The sequence below is a fragment of the Macrobrachium rosenbergii genome, chromosome 2, assembly GCF_040412425.1.
Source record: "Macrobrachium rosenbergii isolate ZJJX-2024 chromosome 2, ASM4041242v1, whole genome shotgun sequence".
Classification (NCBI taxonomy): Eukaryota; Metazoa; Arthropoda; class Malacostraca; order Decapoda; family Palaemonidae; genus Macrobrachium; species Macrobrachium rosenbergii.
The window spans coordinates 72,720,552-72,737,770 of record NC_089742.1 but is presented as its reverse complement, the minus strand read 5'-3'; the positions used below and the strand labels follow the sequence as shown (position 1 = coordinate 72,737,770).

The 17,219-nt window shown below is 35.4% G+C and overlaps 1 protein-coding gene and 1 long non-coding RNA gene across 3 annotated transcripts in view; one reads left to right on the top strand and one right to left on the bottom strand.

Annotated features, from left to right (window-relative positions):
- Positions 1-17,219, top strand: part of LOC136848553 (ubiquitin carboxyl-terminal hydrolase 38-like) — a 247,682-nt gene that overhangs the window by 195,726 nt on the left and 34,737 nt on the right. For both annotated transcript variants that reach the window (XM_067120838.1, XM_067120847.1), the window contains one exon: positions 3,617-5,599. In XM_067120838.1, coding sequence (XP_066976939.1) covers positions 3,617-5,599 — 1,983 coding nt within the window. The remainder of the gene's footprint in view (positions 1-3,616; positions 5,600-17,219) is intronic.
- The window catches only part of LOC136848567 (uncharacterized), a 94,453-nt gene continuing 83,333 nt past the window's right edge, over positions 6,100-17,219 (bottom strand). The window contains exon 3 of the long non-coding RNA XR_010856048.1: positions 6,100-12,429. This is a non-coding gene — a long non-coding RNA (uncharacterized lncRNA). The remainder of the gene's footprint in view (positions 12,430-17,219) is intronic.

Here is a 17,219-nt window from a genome sequence, read left to right as displayed (position 1 = left end):
GCCCTGTAAACCTGCAGTTCACTGGTGGAATAAAGCTTTTTGTATTATGTAAAATTCGTATGAAAATGCTATAAAATATAAGGAGCAGTTCTGCATACTGAAAACTTATAAATGAGCAGTTTCAAAAAAGCCAAAAGAAAATCATGGCTATATGTCAGTGGCATAAGCTCCAAAATGCCATCCAGAATTTTTAGGAGGGAAATGAAAAACTTAGTGGCAAATTCATTCTTGAACCAGTGCCTGCTCTTGCAATAAATGGAAATCTTATCACCAAACCTAAGAAGTTGCAGAAAAACTAGGAGAATATTTCTCAGAAAGAATAAATTGAAAAAATTACTCTTCACAATTTCAAAACATTTGTAATTGCTCAGATTTCTCTTGATCTGACTGGAAATAATAGAGAGCCTTATAATACTTGATTAACTTTATGAGAACAAAAGATGCTTTACTGAAAACTGAACCATCTGTCCCTGGTGAAGAACAATCCTTTGCAAAATTTTATAGCATCTCTCAGAAAAATCCAAGGAATTTCATTTAGATATCAATAAAATATGGGAAACACAGATGTTGACAAGGAGCTAGAAAATTGCACGGATCATTCCAATTAAAAAGTCAGATAAGCTAAATACCTATAACCCTCACTAGTTGTGCATGTAAATTGATGGAAAAGATGGTCAGTACCAAACTTGTATGGCATTTGGATGTTAAAATATGCTGTCACCTTACCAATTTGGATTCTGGAAAAATAGATCCCCAGTAGACCCCTTTCTTAATTAAGTTACCAAATCTAATTCAGCCTTTTTTTTTTTGCTTAGCATTGTCAAACTATAGAGGTTTTCTTTGACCTGGAAAAAGTGTGACACAACTTGGTGTTTTGGTATTGTAAAGCAATTGTGTGATATATGTATAAAAGAAATTATAAAAAAAAGAATAGGTTCTTTTCATCAGAGATACTTTAGAGTAAGAGTTGGGAATTACACATACCTTTCTGCAAGAAGAGGGAGTTTTTAGTGTCACTTTTCACTGCCCCCATTAATAATATTCAGGAAAATGTATCTCCACCTGTAAGAGGCTCTTTATTTGTTGATGACTTTGCATTTATTGTACAAGATGTTAGTATTAATGTGATTAACAAGGTGGCAGAGGAACACAGATTTAGATTCTCTACATCAAAAACAGTTGCTGTTATTTTTTTAGATTTATAACTAATGAAACAATCCAAACTCCTACTCAAAATGGAGATATTGCATCCAGTGCTAAGGAGTAAAATTTTAGTGATGATTTTATATGAAAAGCTGAGGTGGTCAAACTGCAATGGTCAGTTTTAAAGTGAAGTAAAAAAATTATTAAGTAATTTAAAAGGTGTATGTGGTTTTAGCTGGGGTGCCAATGCAATATCTATGTTAATATTGAATAACTGTATACGTAGATCCACATTGACTATGGCTGCCAGGTATATTCCTCTGCTTCCAAATCAGAACTAAAAGAACTTTATGTAGTGCACAATATGGATTTTAGAATCTGCAAAGGAGCTTTCAGAACTTAAGCTGTTGAGAGCCTTTATGTAGATTCACATGAACTAAAATTCGATCTAAGTAGACACAAGCTGGGTTTGAATTACACCGGGAGAATCCAAAGAAAATCCAAAATTTAAGAGGATGACAGTGTGCAAGTCAAGATGGTTTGGAACAAAATCTTCTAAACCCTTCCAAATCAGACAATTTCAACATAACATCTGCCCGTGGTTTATTCCAGAACAGTGTATATTCACTAGAAGATCACCCAGATAAAGCAATAAAAATTCAGTTTTTAGAAGTTGGTAGTTTTCATAAAATTGAAAGGAAAATTTACTTTGATAGATCAAAATCACAAAATTAGTAAGCTAAGGTAAACTACTATACTCTTCCTGATTTTTACTGCTGAAGCAACAGCCATAGTCTGTGCTATGCAAGTTGTGATTAGAAAAAATGTAAATATTTGGCATTTATAGTGACTCAAGAAGTTTCTTGGAAGCATTGAAAAGCTTAACCCTTGGGCATAAATCCATATAGTTTTGTTGGATTCCCACTCATATGGGAATACAAGGAAATTAATTAACTTACAAAGGGAGGCTGAAGATGCCGCAAGATGCAAATGTGTGATCAATAAGGTCTACACTGATATGGAAGGTGTTATTAAAACTTATATTTTCAGTGGGTGGCAACAGAGGTGGTTGTCAACTGTATTATCCTCCAGTAATAAATATTAAGGAAGTTAAAAGAGTAACTGACTTTTGAATATCTGGCTCTAACCCTAACAGAAACTTTGAGGTTCATCAGACTTGCCTTAGGACAAGATATACTTGACTGACCCATAATTTTATTTTGTAAGGAGGCAGTGCCCAAGGTATGCTCATTGTCTGTTGAACTTTTTATTAGTTCACTGCTCCAGATATGACCAACACGTACTGTAAATGGTAAAGATATTTCAAAATATTTTAGAAAAACTAGATGTGGATAACCTTATGAGGTACCTGTGAGAGGCCAAGATTCTAGATGAAATACAGTTAGCATATATTTACTTATTTATTTTCTATGTATATTTTATTGCGTGGAATAGCTTGAAAGTTCATAGTTTCTTAAGAAAACTGTAAATTCAAAGGTGCTGAGTAACCCTGATAGATTCAAGTTCTTGGCTTAAAGTCCTAAACCTCGTAATCAGTGAATCATTCAATCTTCTGTTATGTTGTATTTTGTTTAAGTAAATATATGTTTTAGTCTATTTTTGCATACATGTAGGTACAGTTACTCATTGCCAGTTTCTCTCTCTGTCTCTTTCACTCTTCTCTACTCATTACCACTTTTTTTCGTCTGGTAACATAGACACTAGCTGAACAAGATAAAATGAGAAACAAGAATAAATCCTTCCAGTGAGCTATGCATGAGTCAAGAAATGTGATTCAGATGTCATGATAATCTAATTTACAATAAAAATTGGTGTAACATTCAATAAATTCCAGTCGGCTCTGTCAGCTGTATACAACTTGCCGCTGAACTATCTATTATTAGCCAGTCATCATTCTTCAAAGTTAAACAACAAACAGAACAGCTTGAAAGCTCAGTCCCTCATATCCTTTGTTGTTCATGGTAATTTTAAAACTGAGATTTTTGTATTACAGTACATAGTTTATATATAGTATATACATTTGAGTCCCTGCCTTTCCACCCTTTAATAAAGACTAACAATGCAACTTATAACTGATAACATAGTGAAGGATTCTCTTCCAAATGAGCTGTATTGTGCATACAGACTATCCCCAGTTATCGGTGGGGGTTCAGTCCCCGATGGGATGACGATAATAAAAAATTGGCAATAACCAATAATCGGCGATAATAGCGCCGAAACTCCGGCTTATTGGCGCCAATGACCGGGCATTGGTGCCACTGTTAAGTGGGGAACGGTGCCAACAAACAGAGATTGGCACATATTGGCCCCGAAAATCTAGTTATCATCGTTGCTAGACAAACCCCATAAAACTGAGGCTGCCAATAACTGGGGACTGCCTGTATTATGCAACAGTTAAATAATGACAAAAGTTTCATATGATGTTCATTTATCAATTTCATGAATCTTCTAGGTACCTGATGATCACCCTCCATGAAGAAGAGCGCTCAGGACAAAGGCTTCCTGAATATCAAGAAAGAATTATAATTGAAAGTGAAACTGCAAGCCTGGCATCTGATTTTCAGCCTTTACCATATGACTCTGCATCAGAAGATTTCAATGATGCTGAGCAACCTCTCAAAGTTGATTTCTGTCCAGAGACAAACAGTGTGTTAAAAAGTATTCATGCTCACAAGAGCATGTCATCCTCTGAAATGGATGTAGAAATGGACTCCTCAGGCATAGAAAATTGTGCTGACAAAAGTAAATCTGCTATGGACTGCAATAACATCACAGAACAATTCAAGGGAAATCTAGCAGATAGTTCTGGTGAATTGACTACTGAATACAACAATGAACAGGATAGAAAAAGTAGATTGTTGGTATCTAGTAACATAGACATTTCAGAAACTAGAAAAGTTCTTAAGTCTCCTGAAGAAGGGTATGATATTTTGGAAAACTCTTTTGACAATGAGGAGACATTATCAAGGCATCCAGATGATGCTTCAAAATCTAGTCATTGTAAACGGAAACATAATGTAAATCGTGGAGCCTCACAATCTGTAACAAAGTCTAGTAAAGTAGAGATGATGACCTCAGATATTGATAATAGTTCTGACAGTGGCATCAGTGGTGATTTAGCTGAAGATACAGAACTCCGTAGTCCCAGTGCAAGTAGTCCAAGTCCAAAAGATTCATCCATTTTATCTAATAAAGATCTAAATGTTGAAGAAATTGTTACTGAAAATTCAAATATTGAAGGTGTTGATAGTGAGTACTTTGTTAGTCTAGTGCATAAGGTATTTGGTGGAAAGTTGGCGACTCGTATCAAGTGCCTTCAGTGTAAAACAGAGTCTGTACACAAAGATGTTTTCACTGACATTCATTTAGCTTTCCAGGATGCAGATAGATATAATGCCACCACTGCCATCAGAAGAAATCCTGAACGTGTTTGTAGACAAAAGCAGCAGGATAACCCTGTTGATCTCAAGATTGAAGATATGATAACAAGTTACTTAACTTCGGAAATTCTTACAGGTGAGAATCAGTACGAGTGTGACAGGTGTTGTGGGAAACAGGATGCAGAACGTTCCATTCAAATTTTAGAACCTCCTGAGCATCTTATACTGACTCAGTTAAGATTCTATTATGATACTACAAAAGGACAGAGGCAGAAGGTATTTACAAATGTTGAATTTGGGGAAGAACTATTGCTACCCATAAAATATTCTATGCAGGGTATTCTAAGCGATAATTTTAGTTTAAGTCAGGGCAAAGGTGCTTCTTTACAAGGATACTTCTCAGGGAAAGATGTTACAGTCAACGATGTGAGTACCTCCAAGAGTAACTTGAGTGATTACATTTCTGCAAGTAGTGGTAGTACCAGTAAGAAACAAGAGGTTGAAACTGTTGATATTTCATGTAAATGTAAGCAACTTATTAATAGTAATGGACCGAAAAAAACCACTTGCAATTACTTGAACAGTGCTGTTAAAAACTTTGAATCTGCTTGGCAACATAACTGCAGTACTTCCCAGGAAAATAGCATTAACAGTAATGCTAAAGTGCTTGCCAAGCATCCTTCAGGTGCAAATACTATGCCTCACATCGATGCAGGTGGAAGTTCTAGTTTAAGTTGTGATGTATATCCAAGTAGTCATGCAAATGCTATGCATGATGATCTGCACTATTCAGATTCTCAGCCAAGTTGTAGCAGTACTGGTATTATGAATTATGTGCCTGAACGAGTTTCTGATGATTTTATTAACAGTTCAGAAGAATCTTCTGGTTGCATGACACCAGAGGGAAGATGTCATGTGGAACAAGAAGTGACATATGCTCGTTATGCCCTGTATGGAGTTGTCGTTCACTCAGGATTCTCTTCTGAAGGAGGACATTATTATTGCTATGCAAGAAATTCATCTATAGCTGCCTTACCAGAATCTGTACGAGAAAGGTACTGTGATATTCCGTTTTTTCTTATTCATTTGAGACTTACATTTGCTATTCAAGTTTTGTTGGAATGGTGTGATACCATACTCATATTACGATGCATTAGTGCATTGTACAAATCACTTATATTAATTGTGTGATGCTGAGAAGGTCTCATTTAGCCATGTAATGAGTTATTTCAGTAGACAAAAGAATCCTGCAGTCACTGTGCAAAGCTGGTTATACATGTAGGTTATTGGTACACTGATTTTACAGCGTCTGGCGCAAAAACTGCATGTCACTTGTTCTTTCAGCATTTTGAAATTCCATGTGTGTCTCAAGTTTGTCAGCTCTGTCTTACTTCATTGTGTTTGGAGGAACAAGGGATATAAGGTTTCTGAAGGTGTTATCAGCTGCTATCAGATAATTTTTTTGAACTTTGTGTTAGCTTCCTTTAATTAATATGTCATGAAAGAAAAAATTTTATTTTTTTCATGGGTTAACCTGTACTTTACATTTATCCTTGAAGATTTCATGCTCATCTCTTAGAAGAGCACTTCTCTTCCTTTTACATGGGGCTGTTATTACAGCTATGGGCACATTATAAGTCCCATGTTCTGTTTCAGATGTTAGGGCAGAAAGTCACAAGGAGCAAGGCTGTTGTCTCTTCACCATTATACAGTACTATATGATACATGACCAAACTAGTGTCACATAATCTGACCTTTTGGTATGGAGCAACCCCATGCCAGCCATGTACATGTATGGCTGGTATACCATGAGTATTTCTCCACTACTCAGTATGTCATGGTTCATATACAGTGTAGCTCAATGAAAGTGATTAGGTCACACTGCTCACTTTAGCCAACCTGCAATATCCCATATTTAATTGTAGCACATGCCAGCTCTATTTTTTGTGCAGTACTTGGTATTCTGCCCAGGCTCATTGTAATCTGAGTGTTTTCTTATTTTAGGTATGCTTATCAGTGCCAGACAATAATGGACAGTAATGTAATAATTTAAGGAACTTGAAACTGGGTGCCCATCAACATGTTGACCTTTTAAGTTGTTAGCACATGACATAGGACATTAACTTCAGTAATATGCTGACCTTTTAAGTGGTTAATATATAGCATAGGACAAAATAAGGCCTACTGCCTATGGTGCTAATTCCAGTACTGCAATTTACATGACTGTTCCAAGTTCTTTTTATACTCCTTGTTGACTTATTTTTTGTAGTGGAGACAGATGTCTTAATGTTTATATATACAATTGGAAAACTGTCTTGTGCAATTTAATTTATTACTCATACGAACATTGCTACTTAGTACAAATATGTTGTTCCATGTAAACTTTGTGCTGAATACAAGTCTTTTTAATGTTACTTCTCTGGTAATGTTAGAGTCCTAGTCTCTGAAAATGATAATTGTATTTACATCTAGTCTTCAGTACAAATAACAGTCTTTGCTTGTTATCATGCTCCAAGAGAACTGTGTTTTATCCAAGTTTGGTTATGGTCTGTGAACTTTTCACATATTTTCCTTGGATAAATTTCAGCCAAACTTAGCACGAAACATTTTTAGGTAAAGGGGATTCAAGTTCATTCAAATGTGGGGCCATGCTTCAGTCCAAAGGAAGATAATTAAGACAAAAAAAGACTGGGGTCATTTAAAAGTCTCAAAAATTACTAGCCAGAAATCACAAAACTTTTATGAAAGCTCCTGCATGTGTAGTCTATGCTTGAAGTCACCAAAACACACAATATATACATACAGGTATACCCCAGGGAAAAAGAACACTAGGTTACAAATCGTAACAGGTTTCATTTTTAGATAAGATATATAGTAGTAGACATTTACATTATGTAGAGTGAAAGTAGTGTACAAGCAAACTGGTGAAAAATATTTTATTTATACGTTACCTTACCTTATAATTATGTTGGAAATTTCTACCACTGTGTATTTGTCCTTTTGAAGATGCTTTAATTAAAGATGAAACCAGGGAGGTGTTATAACTTTTGTTCTAGTCTTGCTATTTTGTCATTTGCCTTGTTTTTCATATTTACTGTCACCCTGGCATTTATGAAGTAATTTTTTATAGCATAGCTGCTGTGAGTTCTCAAAGGAGTTACTATTATGGTCTTACCAGGGCTCCATGAGACAGACCAACCAGTATCAATGAATTCTCTCATAGCTGGTCTTGGGCAAGTAGTGCCTTTGATTTGACACAATAATAGAATATAATAGGACTCGATGCAAGAGAGCTCTTTACCTTATCTACAGCAAGGTAAAGACAGTGATGACAGTGCATGAGTTGGCCAAATAGCCATTACTTTTTTTGGTCACTCCAGAAGAATTTCAATTTTGTGTGCTGATTTGGCAAAATTCATGGATATCGTTGTAGGAAATCTAAGTGCCTATTCTTGACCCCCTGTAAAAGCATTTGTGCCTTAATATTGTTGCAGTTAGGCATAATTGTTAAAAAACCCAGTAGTACATCCCCCAAGTTGGTGATTTTTGATTAGGCTACATCATGTGTTCAGATTTTTCTCTCAACTTTTTCAGTTTTTAAAGTCTTATTAATTTTTTTTGTTACTAAAAATCATTAGTCCGTGGTTTTTCCTTTATACATAGATAATTTAAGCTTTTGGAATAAAAAGGAAAACATTATTTTAGCCTGACTTCTCAATTACGAAATGACAACCGTGACTTGCAGTTTCCCCTATGTGTTTAATTTGCGGCTTAGTTTTAAACTAAGTTTCCTTGTTTCTTTTGTTAAGAATTTAGGAACATTTTAAATAAATTATGTACTATACATAAATTTATTACTCCATCACCAATAATTGGTACAAAGAACAGATGAAACAAGAAATATACATGATAACACATGTGGATGTAGTGATTGTTTCGTTGAATTGTGCGGTTATAACAAAAACAACAAAAGATGGTTTAAAAAACATAAGAAATTTAATGAAATATAGAAAAAAAGAAACCACTGACTTGAGCACCTGTGAAAAAGGTTGCATGTGCATTGAATACTTACTATATTATAAAGAAAAACAAATGTCGTGAGTAAATTATTAGAAAAAATCAAAGTTGTTAAGGCAAAAAAAGAAGCAAAACTTGACTTCTATAACATAATAATTTCAATAGCTATATTATACAGTGGAACATAAATGGTCGACAGACCAGGTTACATCTAGGAGAAATGCAACAATTACTAAAAGAATATGAACCAATGATATTATATGTTTACAACATGTCAACGAAACTGTATCAACAACGTATAAATACACCTTAGTATCTATATTACAAAAGGAAGAAGGAAATTTAGGTACAGCCATATACTTACATAACAAAATAGCTTATGACAAAGTACCTGTAAACATTACTGACTTGCAAATATCAGGTACTAAAATCCAAATAATAAAAAACAATAATTATGTAATTTATAATTTATACAACCAACCTAATAAAAATTATGACATTGATGAACTTGAAGAATTACTTGACAGTGCCAAGGAACCTACATTAATAGTAGGTGATTTTAACGCTCACAACCCAATATGGGACTATAATTGTACCTACTCAAATAGAGCAGGAAGTAAGGTAGTAGTCATGAATTCAAATGACATGCTGCATAAATGACTTAACTCTATGTGCCTCAAGTATAGTGGACAAATTAGATTGAAATACAGTTGATGACTTTTACACCAGCGATCATTTCCCAATATTAATTTCCTTATTACAAAATAATCCTGCAAAACATGTCCCCCACTATAACACTTATCAAGCAGATTGGGAGCAATATGAAATGCACACCAGGAATATCCCATGATTTGAATATTTAAAAGACCATTGTGAAACTACTGAAAAATGCTGCTGATAAAGCAATGCCAAGATCAAAATCTCATCCAACAAAACACAAAGTTCCATGATGGTCTGATAAGCTAACAAAATTAATAAATATAAGACACAGTAGGGAGACGACTAGATAATTTAAATAAAAAATTCAACAAAATTAATAAAACATTACTAATATTAGACGGAAATTTACAAAAACTGACAATATTATCATTAAAAATTGATACATTAAAACCTGTATACAACAGAATATCTGCAAAATTTAAAAAAAGAAGTAATTCAAGGAAGACATATCGTGGAGGAAATATGTATCAGATCTAATAATACTCCCATACAAAAAATACTGGAAAAATTCAGGAAAATAAATGGTACCCATGTTAAACCAACTAGACATGCCATATTAAAAGACGGAAAAAGAATACTTGATCCGAAAGAGGTAATGTAATAGGAGAAAACTTAGCAAATCTAAGTAGTGATAAAAATTTAGATGAACATTTCCGTACAAAGAAAAATGAATTACTAACAATAAATTTTGAAACAATAGAAGATATAGAAAATTTAATATGGAAGAGTTGGAATATGCTCTTTTGAACAGCAATAAAGCTGATCTTGGAGGTGACAATATTTGTTGTGAGAAGATCTGCCACTTAGCACCTTTGGCAAAGTCATGCCTTTTACAATTTTATAATCATTTATGGATTCTAAATTTATTTCCCAATGAATGGCAAAATGCTATAATAATTCCTAGCCCCAAACGTGGAAAGGATCCAAGTAATGTAGATAATTACATACCAGTTTCTTTAACAAGTTGCCTATGCAGATTACTAGAAAAAATGGTAAATGCTCGACTGGCATGGCGCATTCGAGAAAATAAAATCTGACTCCCACTTAATCCTTAAGGGACATGCTAAATATATATCGAGCACACCCCAGACTGGGCAGACTTCAAGGTTGGCCAACTTAAGAAAAAACACATCAATGGAAAGAGGAAAATATGCAAATGCACATGGTAAAAGAAAAAAAATTCGAAACATTTTTCCCTACCTTCCACGGGAAGTTGAAAGCGTTTATTTATAACCCTGTGTGGGTCTCTTTTACAAGATACTCATAAAAGTATGCTAGTGTGACCAAGTTATGCATGTTTTTCTAATACATTTTATTTTATTTTGTAAAATTATAATTACAGCTCACACAATATCATAACAGATAAGAACTACAATCAGTAACAAATTCTCAGTATATTTGTTGTAAAATATTTACAAGACTTACTGAGATGTGGAGCTGCAGTAACTTTTTGTAAGGTATACATGTTTTTTTTAATATTTCTTTGCAAAATTACACTTATAGCTGACATACTATCATAAAAGATAAGAACTAAAACCAGCAGCAATCCTTGGGTATATTTACGAGCAAATAAATAAAAAGACATCCTGGAGCTGCAGATATGCAGTACATTCCCCAAATCTCAAGGCATATTGATTGATGTCTCTCCCATGCTGAGTTAATTCAGTTGCCATAAGCCATTTATGGGCCATTGAATTGATATGAAGATTTTTCCTGCCAAATTCATCCAAACCAAATGGCGCATAATATTAATACTCGTGTGAGTTAGCCCGTCCATCACTCAAAACCTGTTATAGATACCAATATGATGATGCCCGTCCATTAAAGGTTAATTCAGATCACAATGTAACAGATCTACACTGGATTCTCTATCTAACTTAGAAGACCACATATGCAGAGGATTTGAACAAAAACAAATTACTGTAGCTGCTGTCTTTTTTGACATTGAAAAGGCATATGATACTACATGGAGGTGTGCAGTTTAAAAACATTATATAAAAAACAGCATCCATGGACATTGACCTAGGTTTATCCAAAACTTTCTGACAGATCGCACTTTTCAGGTGAGAATTGATAATGTACTATCAAGTACATTTCCACTTGAAAATGATGTTCCACAAGGAAGCATCCTTACTGGCACACTGTTTACTTTAGCAATAAATGATATCAGTAATAATCTATGTACTGTATTGGAATTAAAAGTAACCTGTACATGGGTGATTTTGCCATATCTCGAATAAAATCATTAATAAAAGCATAATAATAGATGAATGGACCTCATCTTTAAGTTTTAAATTTAACATAGATAAAACTCAAGCAAATAAAACTCAAGCAATAGTGTTTTGTGAAAAATTTAACATGAATAAAACTCAAGCAATACTGTAGTGTTTTATGAAAATCAAAAATGGAAAGAAGGTGAAGAAATAGATTTGAAAATCAGAAACCATAGTATACCAATTGGCCAAACAGAAAAATTTTTAGTTTTAGTATTTGATACTCATTTGAACTGGAAAGCCCACATAACATACTTAAAATCAAAATGAAAAAGAGCATTAAATCTACTTAAAAAACTATTGAACATATTGAACATTTCACTGTACTGTAACAACAGTGCTGAATCATTGATTATGTAAGTGAAATATATGGCTCAGCATCTGCAACCTCCCCAGTCCACAGAGAACTAGTAACAATGAAGAGTGCCCTGAGAATTCAAACAGGTGATTCTCCAACCAAAAAATTATTTGAATTAAGAGATGTATTTGTAAACAATCATCCAACACCTTTCTCGGTTAAAGTTAGAAGATTGTTTGAGTCAGTGAGTATAAATATACAATTACTTCAAAAGTAAAATTACTTCCTCCTTGGACTATGAATAAAATGAGAATTTCCACACACTTGAAATACTTATCAAAAAGATAAACATATACCCAGAACATCATAGACAACATACAATAGAGAATATAATACGAAAAGGTCCACATTACGCAATATACACAGATGGATCTAAATCATAGTACCCCTAACACAGCTGCATTTGTGAATTAGTGGTAAAGATTAACTGTTGTGTGATGCAGATCTTTTTGGCTTCATGAAGATTAGGAGCACTTTCAACCTCTTATCCCCCTCCCCAACTAGGTGTACCAGGGTTCTGCAGCAGAAAAAAAGCAAACCATTAGAGTAGTCTTTGATATGGAGATGGCATATGACTCTATATGGCAGCCTGGCATTGTACTACATCTATGTGAGTTCGATATCAAAGGCAACATCTAAAATTTATTAAATCTTTTCTTTCAGGAAAAATACCTCTGTGTAAGGGTTGGAAATAAGATATCTCATGTACTTATACAACAGGAATGAGTCCCCCAAGGAAGTGGACTAAGTGTTACATATTTTTTTTATAGCTGTCAGTTCTCTCTTTGTTGATGATTTTGCTATCTACTACAGTGCCCATGATCCACAAATAGCAAGTCAGCATATCAAAAGAATTGAGTCTGTGACTAAATGGGCATATGAGGATGAATTAAAATTTTCCTCTATTAAAACTGTTGCAGTATGTTTGAGGAGTAAAAGAGCCAAGGAGGTTTCAACAAATTTGAAGAAGAATTAGAGGAATTTATTTCTGGTGATAGAAGTTCATTTCTCGCTATAATGTGGTTCGGATTCCACAACAAGCTGTAGGTCCCGTTGCTAGGTAACCAATTGGTTCTTAGCCAGGTAAAATAAGTCTAATCCTTCGGGCCAGCCCTAGGAGAGCTGTTAACCAGCTCAGTGGTCTGGTTAAACTAAGGTATACTTAATTTTACCGTGCAGTGATGAAGGGATGAAAGTTGACAGAAGATGCACTTAGTTTTCACACAAACTTTTCAAAGGACAAAGTGAATAAATCACCAGGTATTTTAATTCTATCCAATTTTAATGAGAGAGCAGATAAAAAAAGTCCTTTTAAAACTATTAAACTGATCTATATAGATCCAAGGAGTATAGCCGCCAAATTACTTGCTTGTAAAATGAAAAAAAAAAAACTACTTGTAATATATAACATGGGTTTATGTTTTTTTCCTCTGGAACTTTTAAAAACCTTTCCTGTGGAGAGGATGTATGTGGGCAATGATCAGATGTCTCTTAAGCCTAAGAAGAGAAGAACTGGGTCTGCACTACAAAATCATTAAAAAAGCTAATTTTCTAATACAACTTTTTTTTTTCTTTTACAGAAAACACATATCGGTAAATTTACCTAGAATGTGAAAATACAATGCAAGTTATATCATATATGTTAAACTGCAAAACAAAAATGTTCAGATACTTAAAAACACCATGCATGTCCAGAGTAACGGGAATTTCTCTGATGGATTTGTTCATATAGATCTGGAAGATAAGCGGGGACAAGCTGGTTGTGTTACTTTGTATCATGATGACAGTATTTACTCGTTTTCCTCTATGAACAAGATTATTATTGCATCATAATAAGCGTTAATGGTCATTATTTTAGTTTCTACAAATGTATGTTTGTATTTCAAAGCATTGAAAGTTAGCTGGCATCAATGGAAGTCAATGTTATGAGGACTAAGGTAGGTTGATCAAACCTAGATAAATCCACAGGAGTATTCTCTATGATGTGAAGAAGAGCCCAAGAACTTTGGGCAGGAAAGCACAAGTCAATGGATAATGGCGTAATGGCTTTCGCACTTTGATGACTGACGTTGATAAAGCTACTGTCATTAAAAGGAAATCTTTATCAAGGTTAAAGTAGCCTGTCAACTCAAAGATTTTCTGGCTATGCTCCCATGACAAGCTTGGAGTTAGCCTACACAGCTGCATTATTCTGCTGCGAAACTGAAAGATTTCCCAGTACATCAGCATTTTTTGCATGATATAAAACTTTCATTGCCTGTGCAGTAGATTTTGAGTTATTTATGGCAATAAATATTTTTACTTAACACAGCTTTTTTTGTGAATGATTTGTGGATGAAAATCAATTTCAAAAGTAGAGACTATATGAAGAAAGCAAGATTGTAGCCTATGGTTGAAATTTTCCACTTTTTTACAATCTTAGAATGTTACAGCAACTGTCAGATGAGTAGGGTATGAATTTCTTAGAGAATTACCCTGAATGCTATGGTCCTTTCAAATTCTGTCTGGTACGGGCAGTCCCCAGTTAACGGTGGGCTCGGGTATCAGCGATCTGGTTTTACGGGCGCTTGTCTAGCAACAAAAATTGGTAATTTTCAGCACCGAAAATTGCCGATTTCCACTTATTGGCGCCGATAATTTGGTGTATTTGCGCCGATATATACCCAACAGAGGTGCCAATCTCCGGTTATTGGCGCTGAAAATCGTTGATTTTCGGTTATCGGCGATTTTTGCTTATCGTCACACTGTTGGAATGGAACCCTCACCGATAACCAGGGACTGCCTGTATAGTGAAACACGACCTTGGCAGCCATATCACCAGGTTTCCCAGGGATCTGTGCACCGACTTACCGCTCTCTTCTCCCCCTTTTCCCATCACAAGTCCACCACCAGTACTATATACTGTACAGTAATATTCTCTCTCTCTCTCTCTTCTAAACATATTTTAATAATATTTTATCAATCAATCTCTCAAAAGAAAAGAAAATATAAGGAATTAAGTAGCTATAAATAGGCCTATGCTTTCACGTAAACAGATTTTGCTCTTTCTCTCTCTCTCTCCACTTCTAAAACGTATTTTATAAATATATTACTCAATCTCTCAAAGAAAATATAATGAATTACGTACTTTTATAGATAGGCCTATTCTCTCTCTCTCTATCATAATATTGCATTAATTCTTGTATTGTTCCTCATGATTTCCATGGGATATTAACCCAAATTTTAAAACATTTTCTCTCATTATTTAAGATTCTGTTTCCATTTAAGCATGAATTTTATTTCATTTTAGTGTCATAACATCCCTTATGAGTAAGGTTTCATAGTAGGTTTTAAAGAAGGGTGATCGATATTCTACTCTGGACTGACATTATCAAACAGCATTAACGAATAATATAGAGGTTGTTCCTGCATTCAAGTATAAATAATTATAAGACTTTTACAGAATCTTTATGGTTTAAAGTTACTAGAAATCTAGAAAGCAACAAACACAATGACTTAGAAGCTCTGACCCCCTTTCTAGAGTTGCCAGGTGGCATTATTTAGCAATATGTGTCCAAAGATTTACGAAAACTGTATTATCACTTTTCTTTCCGATAGTATACAGAGAATGTCAGTCAGAAAAATTAAACACCCCTGGTCTAAGAACATTTCCAAGTACAATAAATATCAATAAAGAGGTGGAAGATTGCTTGACAGGATACAAGATATAGAAAATATAATGTTCAGAAATTCCAGCTAGGATGATTAATGACCCTAAAGTATGTGTGCAAGTTGTAACCAAGGAACATTTATCTGACGTGGCAATAAATCACAGTTCTAGCTTATGATGAAATTCATAAAGATTCCAGCAGGTTCTACTCAGATGGACTGAAGACCGGGGATGGGTTAGGCATTGCAATTGTGTGGAATTGCTACAATTTTTACAGCTGCATTGACAGTCATATTAAAATCTATAGAGCTTGTGAACAAAACAGATGGCTGAGATATTACTATTTACTTGGAGTAGTTTTGTGTTCTCATAGCCATTAGGCTAAAGCCATTAGACAATTTAGTCCCTCTCGTCCAGCTATTCAGAAAATCCAGTTATGGCTATGCAGGTAACAGAACAAGCAGATGCAGAGGCCACTTATGCAACAAAAGTTAACTGTATTGATTATCCCTCTGTACCTCATACTGATATGAAGTGGCCTATCATGTCTTATCTTAAACAAAAATGGCAAACTGTTGGATGCTCATCGTCTTTCCTCGAGTTCGGATTCCTTTCCAAAGCAGCAGTTGCGCTTTGTAGATGAGTTATGTCCACTGAAAAGACATGCTAGTGGTATTTTGTGTTCTCTTCCAGTGCCTTGCAAGAAGTTTAAGGATCCCTTGATAGTCGTCAGCCTTCGTGTAGTGGTTGGGACAGCCCGGAGCAGTTTTCTTCGGTTCCTCCTGTTGTAGAGAGTCAGGAAGTGTCTTCTAAGCACTCCTTGTCTCACAAAGTAATCAGATTCTCACAGAGTATCTTCTGATTGTCTTCTGGCGCCAGAACCTGCTTTGGCTCCCGAGTGCCCAGTAGTGACGAAGACTCCTGCTGTCGTCGATCGCCAAACTTCTCCTGAGTGCCCATTGGCACCTGAACTGTCATCAGTTTCTGAGCGCTCTTCTTCTCGTAAGCAGCATAGAGTGCCTGTGTTTGTCCGACTGCTCTGTGTCTCCTGAGGTTCCTGTCGTTTCTTAGCAACCATCAGCGCCTGAGCACCCAAGGACGACTGGGCGCCCTCCTTCCATGGTTGATACTTTTCTTGTGCCTGTTCCCTTTGCAGCTCCTGCAGTTGTTGTTCATGATCCTCAGTCTAGTCTGCTTCAGCCTTCGACTATTGCCCAGTCGACTTCTACAGTGGACCCTATCTAGAGCAAGCTGGACAATATTTTGAGCAAGCTTACTAAGGCTCCTTTGGCTCCCAGTCCACAGATCCAGTCTTGTCACCTGTTTCTTCTGAAGACGAAAAGGAGGTTCTCGTTCAGGGCACTCGCCCCTCAGCTTTCATGGCTCTTCTGAAGTACCTGTTAGACACTTTCCCAAGTTTCTTCTCGCCTGTCGCTCCTTCCTCGCCTGCCTCTGTTTTTCTGATGGAGGCTCAGTGATCGGACTCCTCCAAGTTGCCGAGGTTAATGCTTTCTTCCATAGCACAGAAAGCCTTGAGCAATATTGATAGTTGGCTATCAGAGAAGAGGGAGCAAGGCTAACTAAGAGAAGACACCTTTCTTATGCCAAAGAGGAAGCTCCTTCCTTAGGAGTGTCTGCCTTCTCGCAGGGGACTTCTC